The 19,759-nt window shown below is 32.6% G+C and overlaps 2 protein-coding genes across 3 annotated transcripts; both read right to left on the reverse strand.

Annotated features, from left to right (window-relative positions):
- Positions 1-444: 444 nt before the first annotated feature.
- LOC149374527 (scoloptoxin SSD14-like) lies at positions 445-4,339 on the reverse strand. Its single transcript, XM_089592541.1, has 8 exons — positions 4,158-4,339; positions 3,679-3,887; positions 2,878-3,076; positions 2,591-2,791; positions 2,277-2,515; positions 1,633-1,783; positions 1,306-1,546; positions 445-699 (listed from the first exon to the last, which is right to left on the reverse strand). Exons 1-8 carry the CDS (start codon positions 4,337-4,339, stop codon positions 445-447), a joined length of 1,677 nt encoding a protein of 558 aa, XP_089448667.1.
- A 2,238-nt stretch (positions 4,340-6,577) lies between these two features.
- On the reverse strand, positions 6,578-19,588 carry LOC106639301 (scoloptoxin SSD14). Of its 2 annotated transcripts, XM_089592875.1 has the most exons (11): positions 16,539-16,746; positions 15,423-15,595; positions 14,767-14,999; positions 11,706-11,960; positions 11,072-11,295; positions 10,427-10,619; positions 10,098-10,298; positions 9,779-10,019; positions 9,291-9,481; positions 8,961-9,201; positions 6,578-8,411 (listed from the first exon to the last, which is right to left on the reverse strand). In XM_089592875.1, the coding sequence occupies exons 3-11, from the start codon at positions 14,955-14,957 to the stop codon at positions 8,151-8,153; spliced, it is 1,998 nt and encodes a 665-aa protein (XP_089449001.1). In that variant the 5' UTR covers positions 14,958-14,999; positions 15,423-15,595; positions 16,539-16,746; the 3' UTR covers positions 6,578-8,150. The 2 variants fall into 2 exon arrangements, with proteins under 2 accessions (XP_089449001.1, XP_014208314.2); XM_014352828.2 differs by lacking the exons at positions 14,767-14,999; positions 15,423-15,595; positions 16,539-16,746 and adding an exon at positions 19,294-19,588.
- Positions 19,589-19,759: the final 171 nt, after the last annotated feature.

The raw sequence follows: 19,759 nt of genomic DNA on the forward strand, positions 1-19,759 counted from the left end.
CAAGAATTAATAAAATCAAGTTGTCTTTTAACACTACCTTCAATAATCTGACTCTTCCTGTTACTCAGACTAATTCTAATAATACATCAAGTAAGTCTGAATGTAAGAAAAAGTATGCAAAAAAATTGTTTTTAATATTGGGCAAAGAATATGACTTCCTCACTTTTTTCCAACGAAAAACATCGCCGTCCGATGATCACAGACTAAAAAAATTGTCCTGCCAATATTCCAGGTAAAAAATATAATTTTTTTTATTAAGACATAAAAAAATTGTTTTATGACAATAGAGACGAAAAAAGTATGATCTACATTGTTAAAATTAACTTGAAACTACTTATACTTAAAAATACCAAATGTTTAAAAAAATTATCGAAGAAGTAAAATTTTAAAACGTATAGACACCGTATTCGATCTTAAAACAGTTTCTGTTAGCTTCCAAGTTCTTCAGCGACCATTACAGCTGTTGTGATGATTTTTAACTGTGTGAGTAGTGCGATTACTTTTGGTCACAACGCATATCATGCTATCACGTTTTTTGTTTTCAACCATTTCATGTTTGAGCTTCTTTAGTCCGAGAATCACATCTTTTGGTACATTAGACTCGTAGGCCACTGTTCTTGAGAACAGCTCATAGTGTACACGAGGCGCGTCAAGTGCCTTTTTCAAGTCCTTATCCAGCCATAAGTATCGTGCTATTACCTAAAAGAAATACACAATTTTTCAAAATAATTCGTTCAGCTTTAGAGACAACATTTTTCCGATTTTTTTTTCATACAGAATATGTTATTATACATTTATATGGTTCAACAATTATTACAAAAAATTGGTTTTTATTTAATGTCTTATTTAAGACGACTGAATCGATTGAAATTTTTTAATTAAGAAATATCTTTTGCTAATGATCTGTAAGATATAAATATTATTAAAATCAGAAAAAAAGCTAAAAAAATTTTATTTTCTCTTGCATAATTATACTGATGTCTGAATTTAAAAAACACAACAAACCAAGAGTTTAACTTTGATTTCTCTTTAATTTTTTACTCAGTTTCGTTATTTATTCGGACATTTATGTAATACTTTTATATTATATGATTTATATAAAAATGTATTCCAACTAGAATAGGGAAGGAAAACTCATATAATGAATAATCAAAAGTGATAAAATCATACGTTGACACCATCAACTTATTCATAAGTTATCAACTTATTCATATTTTTTTGAATAAGTACGAGACTAGTTACAGCCTTGATAAATGTAAAAAATTTTTGTCATGCGTAAAAAATACTATTATAACTCGTAATTACATAAGCTATCGACGTGAGAATTTTAGAATCTCCTCCGGCTCCTATTGCCATTTTAACTTTGTTATTTCGATCAATTAGAATCATTGGATTCATTGATAACTGTGGTCTTTTGACTGCTTCCATATAGTTAAGTTCTTTAGCTGGTACATCGAAGGAATTTTGCCAGCCCGGCAAGCCAAAATTATCCATGGCACTGTTCATCAATATACCTGTTCTTTCGCTCACGACACCACTGCCGAAACTACAATCACCACAATGGACAATAATATTTTTAGGTGCAATGTAATTGGTAATTGTCAATGTACTTCTTCTCTTTTTGGTACTTACCAATTATTAATACTGCTAGAAACAGACACCATGTCCCCATTTTGTCCGATCACCGAAACGTGTTCCGAACCATGGTACGCATTGTATGATACATGTTTTTTCTCTTCCACGTGATCAAGTAAAACTCCATAGCGACCGGGACTACTACTCTCTGTACTCTGGTTCACATATTGTTTTGCATATTTTACGAAATTTTCGAATTGCAAAGGGGACTTTAAAATTTGAATAAACTGCAAAATAATTTATACAATATTATTGTTTCTGTTAGAGTATGCCATTAAATAAATGACCCAAATGTCGGCAGGTTAAAGATAATCCAAAGAATGAAATAACTTCAAACAAGCTCAACAAGTTTAATGCGCATGAGGTTTTTCTATGACGTTTACTTTTTATAATTTATTAGACTAACTATGTTTGATATACATTGAACAATAAAAATAATGTTTGTTGGAACGATCACTACATTCGAAACGTCTATACTAACATTAGATGTTAAAACCAAAAGCATTACTAAATAATGTGTATATATTAATAAAAACTTTTGTATATTGCTAAACTTTTATTACTTTTGGACATACTTGGGGTATAAAATATTGGTTGTTCTAATATGTAAAAGATCAACTTAAAGTAAACAGTATACAAACCGACCGCACTATGATACATCGTTACAACTGTCCAATCATGAGCCAATTTATATGTTTCTATCATTCTGTGGTATGTTTTAATTGTAGCTTCAATGCTATTGATATCTTTTGGCGTGAAATGAAATTCGTCCAGAATTTTTAACATTAATGGCAGCATGTAACTAGTAGCCGTACCGTTTGCCGAATAAACTTTTATTTTGTCATTTAGTTCGATGGTTATTGGTTCTCTCCACTTTACTCTAACAAATTTTACTAAATTTACATATATTTTTTCTTTTTTGGGGATATTTTTATCATTAAATTGAGCATCTTACCTGTAATTGTTCAAATCTTTCATCGTGATGATACTGCCCCGTTTCTGAATGTCTTCAACGAGTTTTTGGCCCAAGCTGCCATTGTAAAATGTTATTGCGTTTCTTTCAGCAAGTGCTCTCAGTGTTTCACATAATTTTTTTGGCTTAATGAGAGATTTCCATTCACGTAATTGGCCAGTTCCTGGATCCACAAAAATGTCTCTAAGAACAAGAGTAAAATTTTTTGAGCGTTTATATTTTGTATCCACATATGAATCGTGTGTAAATGTTACATAAATACAAATTACTTTAAAGTTGGATCCAAATTAATTTTGGTGGAATTGTAATTGAGGCTCTTGTACTGAGATTTTGTCATATTGAAACCATTTTCGCAAAGTTCTATACTTGGATAAAATAACTCAGCCCACGGAAGTTTTCCGAATTTCTGATGAGCCTCCCAGTAACCTGCTATCTCTCCGGGTACTGCTATTGTTGATCCGCCTTTCCCTACATTGGAAACAATTTTTCAATAGTGTGGTTTTTGCTCGAAGGTTTTTAAATGAGAGAAATGCACGTTTTTTATAGCAAAAGGTTAAATGTCGGTAATGTACAGAAGCACTGCAGTGAAAAATTTCAACTTGGCAGTAGTGAAAGAGTGTAGCAATTATACGCTTTGTGAACATATATTATAATTTTCTTCAGTTTGCTGTCATACTACTTTCTTAACATAAGCCAAATCTTAACGTTTTAATATTTTATCAAATTAAGTCAATTAACGAAAAAAATTATTTACCTACCTCGGGTGTTTTTTTTTCAACATTTTGATGTTTACTGCGCCCTCGGTAGGAACAATAGTGTTCGCCCCTTACATGCATCTGACCAGGGCAATCACAAAGTCGCCTTAACGATTTGCGCAAAACAATCCAAAGTTTCAAGAAACTTTAATTAAAAGTAATTTGGAAACAACTCTTTTTAATATTATCTAGTAGATAAATTAACTTTCAAGTTGGGAAACGAACGCATGATTTTTATCTTTTGATTTTCGAAAAGGGTATTTCGTAAACTTTCAAAACGATTTTTATATGTTTTTTAACTTTATGCGTGCTTACCAATGTTAGTGCCAGTGAACATGCGTGCTTGCGCTGCAGCCGGGGCTACTTCCCTTGCGTCCATGATAAAAGCTTTTTTTTCTCTTTCCTTGTATATTGTCATTAAAAATCCCCCGCCAACACCTGCACTTTGCATGTTGACTAGTCCATTGCAAATGAGAGAAGCGATAGCAGCATCGACGGCTGATCCTTTTCGTTTCAGGATTTTCCTAAATAAACATGTTACATATTTTAATTAATCAAGAATCATGAAATGATTTCCACAAATTTTGCGTCATAATACTGAATAACTGAAACCGTGAACTAAAGGTTTTATTTGTTTCGAAAAAACATGTAATTAACTAAATAAAAGTTAAATTGTTATTTTAAATACAGAAATCGTCATCTATTATTTTTAACAGGTTCAAACCACTTTGTCAATCATGTTTACAACATGTAAGGAAAAAAAAACAATAATTTTAAGCAGAAAAAAAAACTACCTGCCGATTTTAGCACAGGGTGATCCATGAACACAAACTCCAAAGTATTTAAGCTTATCGATTTTACTACAATAATGTAGTACTCGCTGCTTTGAATTTCGTGATGCATTTGGCTCGTTCACTCTTAATGTATTGGATTTGTTACCTTTCATTTCGTTAATGTCGTTACTGCTACATATCATCCTGGCCATACATATAATGACCAACAGTATACAAGCTAATCTAAAAGGTGGATAATCTGAAAAAAATAGTTTTTTGTACTTTACAATCGATTTCAATTTCTTTATGAAAATTTTTCTTTCAAACAGCACATATTATTTGTCTAAACGTATACTACGTTAGATAGTTGTAAGCTTTCAAAAATAATTATTATGTCATCTGAAGTTCTCAAAGTTTTATTTTCAATTAGTTTTTAACAATCGAAATCTAGAGATCATGAGGAGAAAAGTGTTGTGCATTACCTTTGATGTGCATTATTCACAAAACAAATTGTTGCATCCAATATATTTTGAGCAGCGTTTTTGAATTTTGGTACTAAAATTGATGTTACCACGAAAATCGGTAATTGTAAGCAACCTATCCCACCACAATAAACTAAAACTGGGTACTACCTTGAACTGTGCCGCTTACCTTCTTTTTATATACTAACGGCATTAGCTAACACATAGCATATCCCCTCCCGTACAATATGCATAACTTATTTTTTTCACTTTTTCCAAGTATCCTGAATAATTTATATCATCTGTTGCGATTAGTTTTTCAATTGAAATATTTTATACTTTTAATATTATAATAGATGTACAAATAAATGATTTCATCACCTATAAATCAAGCTGAAATTTCTTCTCTGCGATAATAATACTGTAATTTAACGAAATATTGTTAAATATCGCGTGAGGGACTTTTACAAGAGGCATAAAAATTAACAAATTCCAAAATTGATTAGACTTTTAAGCTTTACAACTTACTTTTAATGAACCTTCACATTCATGATGAATATTGTCAAATCGACTTTTCTGAACGAATCAGTTGACTAAAAATTATGGTATTGGTAAAGCTAAATGTTGAGTAACTACTTCAGTTACTAATTTGTTGAGTTTCAGATCGGCATCACTTAAACGGTGCGCTCATTTGCTGACGCGCATTTTCACCGAAAGATATAATTATTAAGCTAATTAACAACAGTTATCAGTACAATAAGTACTAATCAGAAGTTACATATTTTTTTTTTTTAACTTTTCTTTTTTCGATAATTATGGTAAAACAGATTGTATGAAATTGAGTGATTAACAAACACGTACTTTTTTTCTGAACATACTATGAAACCAAATATCAGTGTAACCTTTCAATAAATAAAACTTCCAGACTACTGAAAACAACCTTAATGTTTTTTAACTGGTTTCATTACGATGTTTGTTTATTATTTGTATAGTTATGTTGGTCTAGAATAAGTTATTCCTGACAATAAAATATTAATCACAGGGTTAATAAAAAAACAGCACGCACTCCAAAAGTTGCTTCATTCAAAAATATTATTGGCATTGCTAAAAAAATTAATAGTCAAAAATCAAACAGAACAACTAAGTAATTCAACAATTTATTCTTTTTCTTTGCATTTAATAATAATATTTTCTAATGATACACAATACATATTAGAATTCATTCTTCATCTGAGTGGAAATAGGGGTACCTTTCTAAAGGTTAAATTACGTAAAGCCATGAAAAAAATGATCTAATCTAACGTACACATGGATGCATCTGCGTGCTTCAACTAACCAAAATTAATAAAATTTTTAGTTAAAAATAATATAAAACAATTCATTACTCCAATTTACTAGAACAATTATTTAAAATAATATTCTTTTTACATGTGTAATAACATTTTGCTTATGAAATCATTCTACTATCGTGTCACTTATCACAATTAGCGCTGAAAATTGCTTTTTCGCGTAAGTAATACGAGAAAAAAATTTAGATCACTACTCAAAAAACTGTCTTAGAATTACCCCTTGAGTTATGTCTTTACCTTTTTAATTTAATAATTTTTTTTACAGTAACAAAAAACTAAATTGTTTTTGTAGAATTTTCCATAAAATCATGCCGATTTGCATATAGTCCATTTTTGATTTGAAGATATTTTTCTACGATTTTCAATTAATAGTTGCTTTAAGCTTTAAAAGTTAAAACGCTTCTTCGATTTTATAAACAATTGTTAGATAACTACTAGTCTGAGTAATACGATGAAAGTTAAAGTGATTTCCAGTACATTTTAATTTTTAATTTTATCAGATTCACAATTTTGAAATAAACCATTGATTTAATCGGATCCAGTAAATTATACAATTTATGTAAGCTATGTAAAAATTAAAAATGGATCGGGAATAAAAAGAAGGAATTAAAAAATACTTAACAGTCAATCGTTGTTTTAAAAATTTGGTATTATTTTATTTCTGTAGTTAAATAGAGAAACAGTTGAGTTTGTGAATTGAGTAGAAAGTCAACAATACATATTTAAAAATGTTAAAAAATCATTCAACCATAGATGTTCTAAAAAATCTTGAAACGCAACAATTTAATTAAACACTTAGATGTAAAAAAATTTCAGTGTAGATTGCTTATAGAAATTTATCCTCAATTATTTACAGTAAAATGTCAAATAAATGTAAAGTAAATAAGTAATGGAAGAAAACAGTTTGTGATTTAAAAAAAACCTAATTAATAAAAAAAAACTGTACGAATACATTAAATTTCAAAAAATATTTATCAATTAATTAAATTAACACATACATTAGTAACGATTAAAATTCATTCAATTCTTTGGACTGTAATATAATGTAGTATAATTGACAAAATATTGGAAGGTTTTTGATGTACCAAAATTCTTTTCAATTCTTAATATGACAATCACTCTTTGCTAAAAGAGCTAAATAATTCATTTTCTCTGTTTCTTGTATTTTAAAAATAAATCCAATAAATTTTTGTGACATAGGTTTACGAATGTTCTTAAAGTTTAAAACCATTGCATGATTAATATCAGATCCTGAACTAAGAAAATGCCTAAGAATACATCATCTTTAACTGTTGGAGGTTTTTAGATAAACATATTATACGTATGTACTGTATAAAGAGAAAAATACTAAAAATACTAATTATTATATAAAAGAGATAAAGTTTATAGATCGATACCTCAATTCTATGAAGATGAAAGTTGAAAAACCTAGGAATATTTAGTAACGTTAACAGAAGAGATCATCGTAATTTACACTTTCAAGATGAAGATCAAGAGAACTTTTAAAAATATTTAATCATTGCGCTGTATTATATTTTTGCATGAATATTAACTTATAAAAAATACTTTGTATTGTAAGATTTGGCTTACGTAGAGAAATATAAATACATTTTTTCCTAATTTCGAAACATGCAAATCTCTAGTAATTATGGCAGCTACTGTCTATCAATAAGATTGTAATTATTTATTGAAACCAAGAATTACTCTAAACTGTCAATATATTTTATTTCTCTAGAATTAAATATTTACAAATAGTTTTTATGGTATCTCTAAGAATATATATCTATTTGAAGTTTGACACCTCGTTGTATTGCGATTTTAATTGTTCACGTACGGATTCGTGTCGATTCGACACCATGATATGCGTTTTCATTGAATTTTATTGCCCTTGATTCATCGATATCACTCAGTTAGCACAAATTACCTAAGTAAGTACATCACTAGCAGCAGAAAAACCTTATTTTATCTGCTTTTGATTTTCGACCAAACAACCGCATGTTCTTGTTGTTTTCGAACGTCCACCAGATATATTGTACCGTATCACCAGGTAGTTTGGACCACGACATCCGCTCGAAGTACATGGAAGGACATCGTAATTTTACGGATGAAAAAAATTCACAAAAATTTCCCAAACTACTATTGCCTTTGATAATCGTAATTATCTCTGGTTTGGCAACTCTCTTTGAATCACTGCTTCCTCCAACTCATATCCCAAAGACATCGCCTCCCTTGCGATGGTCCGCGTTCGCGTAAATGGTGCCGTTGCTTTTGGCCAGGGCGCAAATCACGCTGCCACGTTCCCTGTACCTCGCGGTCTTGTGACCGAGGGCTCGGAGCCCGCGAACAACGTCCTTTGGCACACCGAACTCGTAAGCCACTTCCATCGGGAAAAGCTGGTGATGGACGCGGGGCGCGTCGACCGCCTCCTTCAAGGTGTTGCCCAGCCACAAGTATCGGGCTAGTACCTGCAAAGAGTAAAAAATTGATCAAAAAAGTGTCACATTTTTTAAGAGGCTGTTTAATCCCTATGGGACCTTTCCTAACGAAATCAATCGGAAATCAGCTAAAATCATTCAAATCATTGATAAATGTACACATATAGTATGAAAAAATCGTACAATGGTTTAAAAGAACTTCATAAGATCATAAACTTATTCTAAAATTGCAATCTACGTATCGATTGTAAAAAAATGAATATTACTAACTAGATTCGAAATAAAACAAGGATATTAATTTTTTTTATCAAAACAGTATCGTTATTGGAATTTACTGTTGTCACGTGTATGTAATAATTTGGTGAAATAATACGTAAAACGGCCTAAATGTTTCATACAAAATTGAAATCATATAGGACGATTTAAATTTTTTCAGAAATAAAAAAAAAAACTCAACGAAAGTACACAACTTTTCTGCGCAAAAATCCATAAAATCAGGATGAAATCATTTTGAAATCATTAAAAAAATGTCTCTTGAAGAGTAAATATATTTTTGTGGTTAACATTGGGATGTCTTACGTAAGCAATGGACGTGGTGATCTTAGTACCACCAGCAGCTCCTATGGCCATTTTGACGTCACCGTTGGAATCAACCAAAATTGTCGGGCTCATCGACGACTGCGGTCTCTTGCCCGGAGCAATGAGGTTATTCTCGCTAGCCGGCAGGCCGAAGTAACTCAGCCGGTCGGGCAGACCAAAATCGTCCATGGCACTGTTCATCAGTATGCCCGTTTGTTCGCTCATAACACCACTGCCAAAACTACAATCACCACGAATTCGTGTGTCAACATTTATGACGATTTTTGCGCTTTGCAATAATCAACTGGTTGTTCAGCCAGTGTCACTCACTAAATGTTAATACTGCTGGTGACGGACACCGCGTCGCCAGCCTCGCTGATCACCGCAATGTGGGCAGTGCCGTGGTCCTCGCGGTTCACCTTCTCGGCCCCGTAATGGGCTGGATCATTCCACGTGCCATTGTCTCGAATCTTGGTTTTTATCGAGCGTGCAAAGTCTTTCGTCGTTATATTTTTGAATAGCTGGAAAACGAGGTTTAACAACACGTTGTCATGTTTGTTTTTGATTCAACTCTAATTTAAATGATGGATACGTTCATGAAAAATGTATATACGTATAGGTTTCGGGAAACGGAGTTTTGTACAATTTTGGGAGACGGGCTATAGTATACCCCACGATAAAACATACCTTTTGAATGACCACTTGGGCCCTTAATATTTTTGTCCATTAAACATTGTTGACAAATCCTTCATCGCGCCAATGTTGTTACTATTGAAGCGAGTAGATATATTACGTGCAATGGAAAATAATAAACTTACCGCGGGCAGCTTGACATCGCCGAGTAGTGTTCTAAAAGCGTAGGCGTATTTGTAAGTCTCTATGATCCTGTGGTACGTTTTAACTGTGGCTTTGGTGCTGTTGATGTCTTTTGGCGTGAAATTGAACTCGTCTAAAACGTTCAGTGCAAATGACAGCAAGTAACCGCTGCCTGGAACACCCACTGTGTAAACTTTGGTTTTGTCATTGAGCTCCGTGGTTACTGGCTCCTCCCATTTGGCTCTAAAATTATTCACACATTTATCAATATTTTCACATCCCTCCAATATATTTTCATCACAAAAATAGTCGATTGCTCACTTGTAATTGTTCAAATCTTTCATCGTGATAATACTGCCCCGTTTCTGAATGTCTTCGACGAGTTTTTGGCCCAAGCTGCCATTGTAAAATACTGTTGCATTTTCCTCGGCCAGTACCCTCATAGTCTGGCATAATGCTTTTGGCCGAATGTGCGATCCTATTTTGCGAAATGTGCCGGTTTCCGGATCAACGAAAATTTTTCTGAAAAACCATAAATTTTAATACTATATTTAGCACTTTGACAATAAAGTGTTCCAAATTATGCCTTGCTGGCAAACTTGTGGAGACAAAAAATCATAATGTAAAATAATGATGCAGAGTTAAATTACCTCAAAGTTGGATCCAAAAGAACGTTGGTGGCATTGTGATGTAGACCCTCGTATTGAATTTTCGTCAAGTTGTAACCATTTTCGCACAGCTCTATACTCGGATAGAACAGCTCGGCCCACGGCAATTTACCGAATCTCTTGTGAGCTTCCCAGTAACCTGCTATCTCGCCGGGTACTGTCATTGCCAATCCACCTTATTACAACATTAAATAAGCTTTACAATAATATGTTTTTATACCTAGCTTTTTTAGAGTCCAAAAAATATTTCGAATATTCGTCGTTTCCAAAAAAAACTTGTAATTAAAAAAAAATGTATTTTTTTCTAAAATCGTGTGTACACATAAATAACAGTTGTATAAAATGCTCGCTTTATATTGAAATATTTTTAATAAATTATTTTTCGACGTTAGACGTTTATTTTCATGGAGTATGAAAAGTCATAAAAATTATATTTAGATAAACAATGAATATCTAACAATAGTTATCTACATATTAAGTTTTATTCTAAAAACTTACTACTTGTAAATTATTAGTTTTATTTTAATTGTGATGGAAAAAATTTATATTTTAAAAATTTCTTTGATAAGCCAATATCTTGTCGTATGAGTACAATATTTACAAATAAAAAAAACTGCTTGGACTTACCGACACGCGAGGAGTACTCCGCAGTGTTATTGAACATGTATGCATGTGCTGCGGCTGGTGCAACATCTCTTGCATTCAGAACATAAGCTCGATTTGTTTTTTTTTCGTAGATGGTCATTAAAAATCCTCCGCCAAAGCCCATACTTTGCATGTTAACTAGGCCATTGCAAATGAGAGAAGCGATAGCTGCATCGACGGCTGATCCGTTTCGTTCGAGTATTCCTCTATAACAGTAAAGGTTTTTGTGTAAATTAAACAAATACTCAAAAATAATACTGTTACAAATTCTTGCAAATGTGTTGAATTTGTTATGGGCACAAAAACACTCTACAGCCTTAATACTATATTAATTGTTGTCGAAAAAAAAAAATTGTTTTCACCGACATCAAAATTACTGTTTTAGCAATATATATACCAGCAACACTTTTCTATCATTTTTATTCTAATTTTTATCACAAGCGCAGTGACAACTTGCTATATTAACAAGTAAAAAGTTTTTAATCGAAATAACTAATAATGCTAACACGCTAACACTATCAAAAAAAAAAAAAAAAATTGCAAGTATCACAAACCTAAAAAAAAAGCTCCTTCTCTGTACTCCGTATCAGTCGCAAGCCAAACAGTCCCAACTCACCTGCCAATGCCCGCGCAAGGCGCACCATCGGCGCAAACGGCGCCCCGTTTGAACGCCTTGAGTTTGCTCCAGGATGCCGGTGGCTGCTGCTCGGGGTCAGGCGGCACCAGCTTCTCGTCCTCAATGGCATCAGATTTCTTGATCCCAGAATCGTTGCTGCCGCTGATGTACAGCGTACTGGCCAGCACTACCACGAGCAGCATGCCCGCCAGCACGAAGCCTCCTATCATTAGCCGCTTCCTCGATAGGCATGGTCTGCAAATGTTTTATTTATTTATTTATTTACTTTTTTTTTTTTTTTTTTTTCGTTTCTTTGGTTTTCCTTGGATTAATGTAGGATTGAATAGGACATTGCAGCAACCGTGCAAAACATAATTATCGACTCGTTATCCATCTCTAAAAAATGTTGATAACAGCGCGTCTTGTATTAACTCTTAGCACCAATAGACTGAACAAATGGTGATTCACTGGTATAGGAGGATCGATCTTTGCGAGCGCAGTGATTTTTTTTTTTTTTTTTTATCAGCAGCCAATAGATCGAGTGTAAAAAATAAAGTTGTCTAGCGAGCTCGAGTTAAAACTGTACGAAAGGACGGGCAATGAAAAAACGGCAACGGATCGACTGGAAATTTACTTACCTCGGTCTCAAGACGAAAGAAAATCTGTATCGCAGCAAGCGGGTTTGGATGTAGTAGTAAAATACGATGGTCAGTATCAAGTGGTAGGTCAGGGTTTCGAGATTCAGGGTGATTTTTGTGTTTTACGCTTAAAATTAATTTAACGTCTTGCAGTTGGAATTTTTTTTTTCTTTTTTTTTTTTTCTACGCGTTCAATGAAACATTGGAAGACAAATTTATTCTTCGAGTACACCGTAAAAACTGTGAATTTTTAGAGAATGTATGTTGACCACTAGAATTGTGGGTTACTTTTTTGACTCTGAACGTAGTGACGAATCGGTAACTATTTCCATCGCAGTACAAATAACGATCTCGATTGTTTGGCGAGCTTTAACGCGGCAAGCACCTAATACATTTAAAATCAACGGTACGAAGTGTAAGAAGCCAGTGTGCATTTGCATGAAGATAAAAGCAAGTAAAATCTCTATAATTCATCATCGGCTTACTGAGACCTTGCATCTTGACTTTTTTTTTTTTTTTTTAAGTCTAGAGGACGACGATCGCTGTAGATGTACACACGAATGCATCACGCCGCGGTTGACGATAATTATTCCCCTCTCTCCCTCTCACCCGTTCGTTTCTGCGGTTATTCGTGCACAGCGCACTCACTGCAAGTATATGTAAGAAGTGTGGACATATAATATCGTATATCGTGGGACCAACTGCTTCCTTGCTCGGTGTGTGTCATGCGCGAGTGTGACGATCGGTAAATAAAAATTAAAAGTTCGCTTGCAAAAGTGTTCGTCTGTGATTGGTTTGCAATTTCATCAGTTTTATTTATTTGGCTGACGAGGTTATATCGAACGTTTTGAGTGGCAGTCGTCATTATTCTGACGAGGATACCGTTTGAATTTGGTGCCTCGAAAGTAGTGATAGAGGAGGGCTTCGATGTTTCAATGTAAATTTTTTTTTATTCGTGAAAATACATTAATGAGCAATAAAATTATTTCTTCGTTCAGAGAATAGTTTTGTGCAAGTACTTGGATCTCAAAGTGCATACTTGAGCGTTTTTTTTTTTTTGTTTTTTGTTTTTTTTTTTTTTTAAGTAAAATAATGCAAAGAGAAATAGGTGCTTAGTTGACAGTGATGACGCATTTTGTGGAGCGATATAAGTAATCAGTGCAGTTTACAAAAGAAGACAGTGTTGATAAGCCAGTTTTTCATCACAAGATTTTTTTACCTACTCACGGTAACGTATTCATTATATGGTTCCATTTTTTTTTGTAAAACTTAAATTATTCTGCTAAATAAAGTAGCTATGTATCGGTATTGTCATAAATTATAGCTTTCTAGTTTATTTAGAGTTTGGTTTTATGTGTATGTATTAGATTTATCTGTATAGAAAAACAAAAATTTATTTCAAACATACGTTACGTAGGGAAGATATTGGTAAGGAGGTGTTTCGCGAGAAGGATCAACACTTATTATTTCAAGGACCTTTATTCATGATACCGTAATCATAGGCAAGGTAGCGCGTGTGTTTCCTTCGAAGGCTCGTCGTGTACCTACTCCCCCGATAGACTCTCTCCTTGCTCGCACTTCCCATCCCTTGGCCCCCTAGGGCCCCTCGTTACGAGATTTGAGGAGAGGGAGCGTAGAGTCTCACCTATACTATCGTACGTTACACATACGTATCATGTGTTTGATCTGTTATTTTAAATTCAATTTTTTTCAGAAATATAATTTCAAATCTAATTAAAAATTGTATACATTTTTTAAAATTAACTGTAAAGTAATTTTATAAATTATTGTAAATACTTTTTCAGAGATAAATATGCTTGATAATTTAATTTAATTACTTTGGCAAAACAATTAATGTGTTGAAAAATTGTTATACATACTGAAATAAATTAAAAAATTTACTATGAATAATTGGATTTATTAGAGTTTTATTTGTAGTTTTTTAGTAATTAAAAAATTTTAATATCATTACATTGTATAGAAAAAAATTTCTTTTTTTTTTCTTAAAAAATATAGCTTACAATTTTTAAATATTAATTACTTTTATACGTAAACTAACTTAAAATTCAAATAGTCAATTTTCATATTATTATATTACAAAGATTGAAGTAAATAATAAATCAAAATTAAAAAATAAATCAAAATTATTTTAACATGGTTCTACAGAAAAATCATGTGATAATGTACTCTACTCTCTAATAAAATCTAAAACTGACAAAACAACTATGTAAATTATCAAAAAATGAAGCAATAAATAACTACTACTAAATTTTCTACTCATCAAAGTCTAGAACATCAAAATAAAATATCTAATAAAAAAAAAAACAATAATAAAATAACAATGAAAACGAAAACAACCAAAATCTCATCCAACTATCAACGAAACAAAAATCAGCAGCAACAAGGATGAGGGCGAAACTCACTTGTGCCAATAGTAATATAAAATTCCAGGACAGAGGCTGGTGCTTCCGTGCTCAAGCGAGGGCTCGCGCAAAAAGTGGGTACCACCGATCTCGTCGGAACTCGGTGAGCTCAAGTTCGACGGCTGGAGAGCAAAGTAGCTGGTCTCCCGGCCCCCGTCAAAGTCCAATCCACCTGCCGACGGGAGGACCATCCTCCCTAGTTTCGCTCTCCTTCGCACCGGGCAATTTTGCTTCTGTACATTTATACGTTACTGCATACACATACGTGTTTTTTGGCTTAAGCAATGGATGTCGCGGTTTGCTCGTCGGTCCGTGGGCTCATACTTTGCTTGTTGTGAAACCAATAGTCGAGTAGTATCGGCAATTATTAATGGTCAACGTGGATTCGTTTAATTACTAAGCTTAGCTTGCATCATATTATTTCATTTTATTTTATTATTTTTTTACTTTTTTTATTTAAAAAAAAGGAATAATATTGCATTTTGTAATGATATTGTGAAAATCATTACAAGTATATATTATATAAGAACAATAACATCGAATAGTATAAGAAAAATATCCAAATAGATTTTACGCTTTCACGTTCACCAGGATAAAGACGAGCCCACGCCGACAAGCAATAATAAATTTTTTTTTTTTTTTGTAAATATAATAACCTGTTTTCTTGTCGTAATGTCGTTCACGTAAGAAACACCACTGCCTTCAAAGTACAATTCATTCGCGTGAGACTCGAGAGGCAAGAAGAAGTAGCGTCACTATGTTACGAATGCTTGATTTGGACAGTGCACAGCTAGACATTTTTAAAAAAAATTTGACTGTGGAGATCAGCCTGCGAAGAAAAAAATACTGACATTGAAAATTTTCTCATAACGAACAAATGTTGATTGTATTGTCTGTCAGCAACAGGTCCAAACAGACGTAATAATTACGTGACTAATGCAATGAAATACTGTACAATCGTCACGTAACGCAAAAGCAGCTTGTAATAAATTCAAATTATTTAATTGCTTTAACAAGTTTAAAATAACAATGTGGAAAAGTGCTAATTTTTTCTTAATTAAATAAATCCTATGAAATCTAATTAAATAACATCAGACTTGGCCAAAGATATTTTATGGAAGCATAATTTTTTTATTAAAAGTGTAACGCACTATTTATAACAAAATTTTTTTTTGATTACGACTTATAACAGAGTTCTTAACAAATTTGTTTTCCAGCAATGTAAATGCATTGAAATCTGAAATAGAAAATTATTTTTGAAAAAAAATAAATAAATAAAATAATAGTTGAAGTACTCCAAAAAGTTATTTAAAGCTGCATTTATTAGAAATAGTGATGGATGAAAAATTTATTTAGCAAAAGGACCGCATTTTATTGAATAAAAAAAAAAAAATTTTCTTTCGAAATATTAAAAAATCCACAAAATAATTGTGCCCAAAGTGAATAATATGCAAACGACAATTTTTTTCTAGCGACGCCAGTGATATCGCGCTAAATGGTTTCACGTATAGTTTGAAAGCTATCTTTTAAGATGAGAGATTATTTTTTAGAATTTGCCATACTATACACAGAACCACACTTTGGTGAGTTTATTATATGCGAGTTAACAAAACTTGTTGCCAAAAATAAACCAGAGTAACCCTTATTGAATTAACCCAGTACAACGAAGCGAAATAATGTACCCTCGAGTGATTAAAATACACCGAGGAGTTTCGGATAACCCACTCGACTTTTACCAAACAACTCAACTTGCCCGTAAATTGAAATCTCACCTGATAATTAATAATCAAGTGTTCACCGCGCACATTCCACATGTAGATCAGTGACAGAACAAAAAAAAAAAAAAAAAGCTTGCACTAAAACTGCAGCGCTTGCAAAAACTACCTGTCCTGATTGTCAGGTTAAGTACAACGATACGGTTGGCAATGGGTCGCAAGTGGCGATAAAGCGCTAAAAAGAGACGGAGATAGGGAGAAGCCTGTGTGGTGCAGATTAACGATCGATCGTATGGCTTGTGCGCGTTTCATGCTGGAGCTTGCGGATACTATAATACAACGAGCGACGCGGTTGAGCTTGCGGTGAAACCTCTCGCTATGTGTAGATACTGGCAGTTGGTAAGCCGCTGGGATACATATTATATCCGGCATCGAGTTGCAGGGGTCTGCCTGTTTCGGACAATGGTTCATGAGACCATTCGAGTGCTTGAGAGGTTCGTGCTTGCAAGCTCATCGTAGATGAACATTTCTACGGGTTAATAAAGGTTAATATGATTGCCGAAACTAGGGGCCGTTTGGTAAGTGAAACAACTCATTCAACTAAATCAATTGAAATAAGTTGTAACTTTATACATTATAGGATCTTACAAAATGGTACAAAACAGTACAATTATTGGATCACTTCACAAAGAAAATTTAAGGATATGCAGTGTGAGCAAGTAATCGTTTTCTAAATTTCACAAGTAAAAAAAGAAAAAGGTGTGGTGTGCTTTTGATTTAGAAATCCTACTCAACTACATTCAAAAAACCATACGTGTTATACTTTTAAGGGTTTATTGTAGTTCATTTTAGCTTAAAACAATGATAAAAAGTAATACCAAAGTATTATTGTTCTCTACGCGTGTACAGTACTTTTATTCAACTAATTTTTTAAAATTAGTATTAAAATCACAATGGTCTAAATTGTTATGCGATAAAATCCTTAAAAAAGTATTTTTTTCGAGTTTAGATTCAACATCTAACTGTTATTTTAAAATTTAAGTTGTTATACAATATATGTACCAGTATTAAGTTGTAAGTAGAAAATTGATGCTTTTGATTACAATATCAACACTCATGGAAAATATCAAGATTTCGTGTCTTTGATAAACAATAATTTCGTTATAATCTGCAGCGTCTCTTTTTCAATTTATGTCGCACATAGAGGTACAGCAACAAAACAACACCTCGTGACGATATGAATCTTGATTCCAAAAAAATCGATATAGCATCCAAATAGTGACGTAAAAGACGCCACAAAAGTATCCACTTTTTCACTCTCAACAAAAAATGTAATCTTTGTGAATCGTGCATTTATCGAGTTGGTATTGTCCACGATAACACTAAAAACCTTAAAATTTTTTTTAAACACAATTTTCTACATTTGAAATTTGACAGGTTTAATAAAAATATGTATAACACGTCCTGTCGTTACTGAAAGATTCCAATGACTGACACGCGATATTTTGTTACTCTTTGGATGCTCTCAATTAATATAGACAATTAGAATCTGAATGTTAGTTCCTTGTTATGTTCTTGCAAATTTCAGTCCTTAGCACTTTTATTTAATCTTAGTTTAATCAAAGTTTAGCACTTACGATGGACACGTACATAAAAATGCCGAAATTTTTCTTCCCATTACTTTGAAACTTATGTACAATTTGGAAAGTATGGCATTATTGTCGCAAGTTATCTTGTTAGTCTAGTTTTACCAGGAAGAAAAAAAATTAATGGTAATAAGCACTAGAAAATTTTCGCTAGCCAAACATGAATAGCCATTACAAACAAAAACAAAAATTAAAATAGAATTATGTAAAAGAAGTACTTGATCCAGTAACGATTTTTGCCAGTCATTAAAGGTAAAAATTAAAACACGTGGAAAATACTTAAATTCTTAAGTCAACAATACGTCGAGTAAAATCGCACACGTAAGAGCCAGTTATTTAGTTACCACACAGTTGGTGTACGCAGAAAAGCACGTTGATTACATGAAATTATTGCAATTATTCGATGGTGGTTAAAAAAATTTTTCAGCAATTTTTTCTTCAACAATTCTATAAACTGTCGTAATAAAGAGGAGATATATTTTTGTTACGTGAATATCAAATACTATGCCTAAGATACAAATGATATGATGGTAATAATATATTTAGAACTGATGTAATTAAATTAATAAATTTATTTTAACCTCATACTATAATCAGAGACATTATTTTTTTAGGAAAATCCTAAATATTCAAACTTGGATAGTTTTTTTTCAGACAATATAATGTCTAATAATTCGAATCAAAAGAAAAAAAGAGCACCGTAATTTGAAAAGTCTATCAAATAAGATACACTCTGTCATACTAGGTAAATGTAAGTTAAAAAAAAGTTGATTAGTCATTGCCTCGTTGATTCAAAACATCAAAGTCATTTCGCACGCGTAAGAAAATTTAGTAAGAAAAAGATCAGTAAACAATAATTTAATCTATATTTGACTTAAAATCAAAGTCGTGTAGTAAACTCATGAAAACAAAAATACCGACAATGAGTTTAGTGCATTCGTGAATGTGGAATCACATGAATTAAAACTCATTTTAACTTTTATTCATTCACTTTTTTTTTTTTTTTTTTTTTAATCGTAGAATCACCATTTATAATTAATAAATCTCAAAATCGATTATAAATAAAAAATTAAAAAATTTTTGAAGTACAAGATGACGAATATATTGTACACCTGTTATTCAAGTTGTGTAAACACTTTCATCTACTCCGTCTCAGCATCACATACCTGTTGCTATTGTGCTCTCGCAAACTCTCGAACTTCAGATTGTTGCCCCGAGCCATGATTCAACGCCAGCGTAGCTCTACTTTTCCACGCTCTCGACCTTTCACTGCTTCCACACACGTATTAAATTATGTAAGCCGACAAAATTTCCCTTAAACTCACAACATTGACTTTAATTTGACAATCACATAATCATTATTATTATCATTATTTTAATTTTTTTTTTTTTTTTTTTTTTTTTTTAACTTTGAAATGCAAAGCCGTTGAGACAAGTATTATGGTACGTTAAAGGCGATACTCAGCGTGCGACTAGCGGATGCCGGATAGCTAAAGTTTCGTGCCCCACTCGAGCGTTCAAAAGGAGTCCCGTCCTCTTCCTGTGTCTCTTTCTCTTTCTCTTTATTTTTCCCCCCACTAACACTAGTTTCTGATTTACTGCCCATACGGTTACTTGTAGACGAAGGGGCTC

Source organism: Copidosoma floridanum, unplaced genomic scaffold (genome assembly GCF_036245765.1).
Source record: "Copidosoma floridanum isolate Cflo_tuat_1 unplaced genomic scaffold, Cflo_Japanese_pri ptg000019l, whole genome shotgun sequence".
NCBI lineage: Eukaryota > Metazoa > Arthropoda > Insecta > Hymenoptera > Encyrtidae > Copidosoma > Copidosoma floridanum.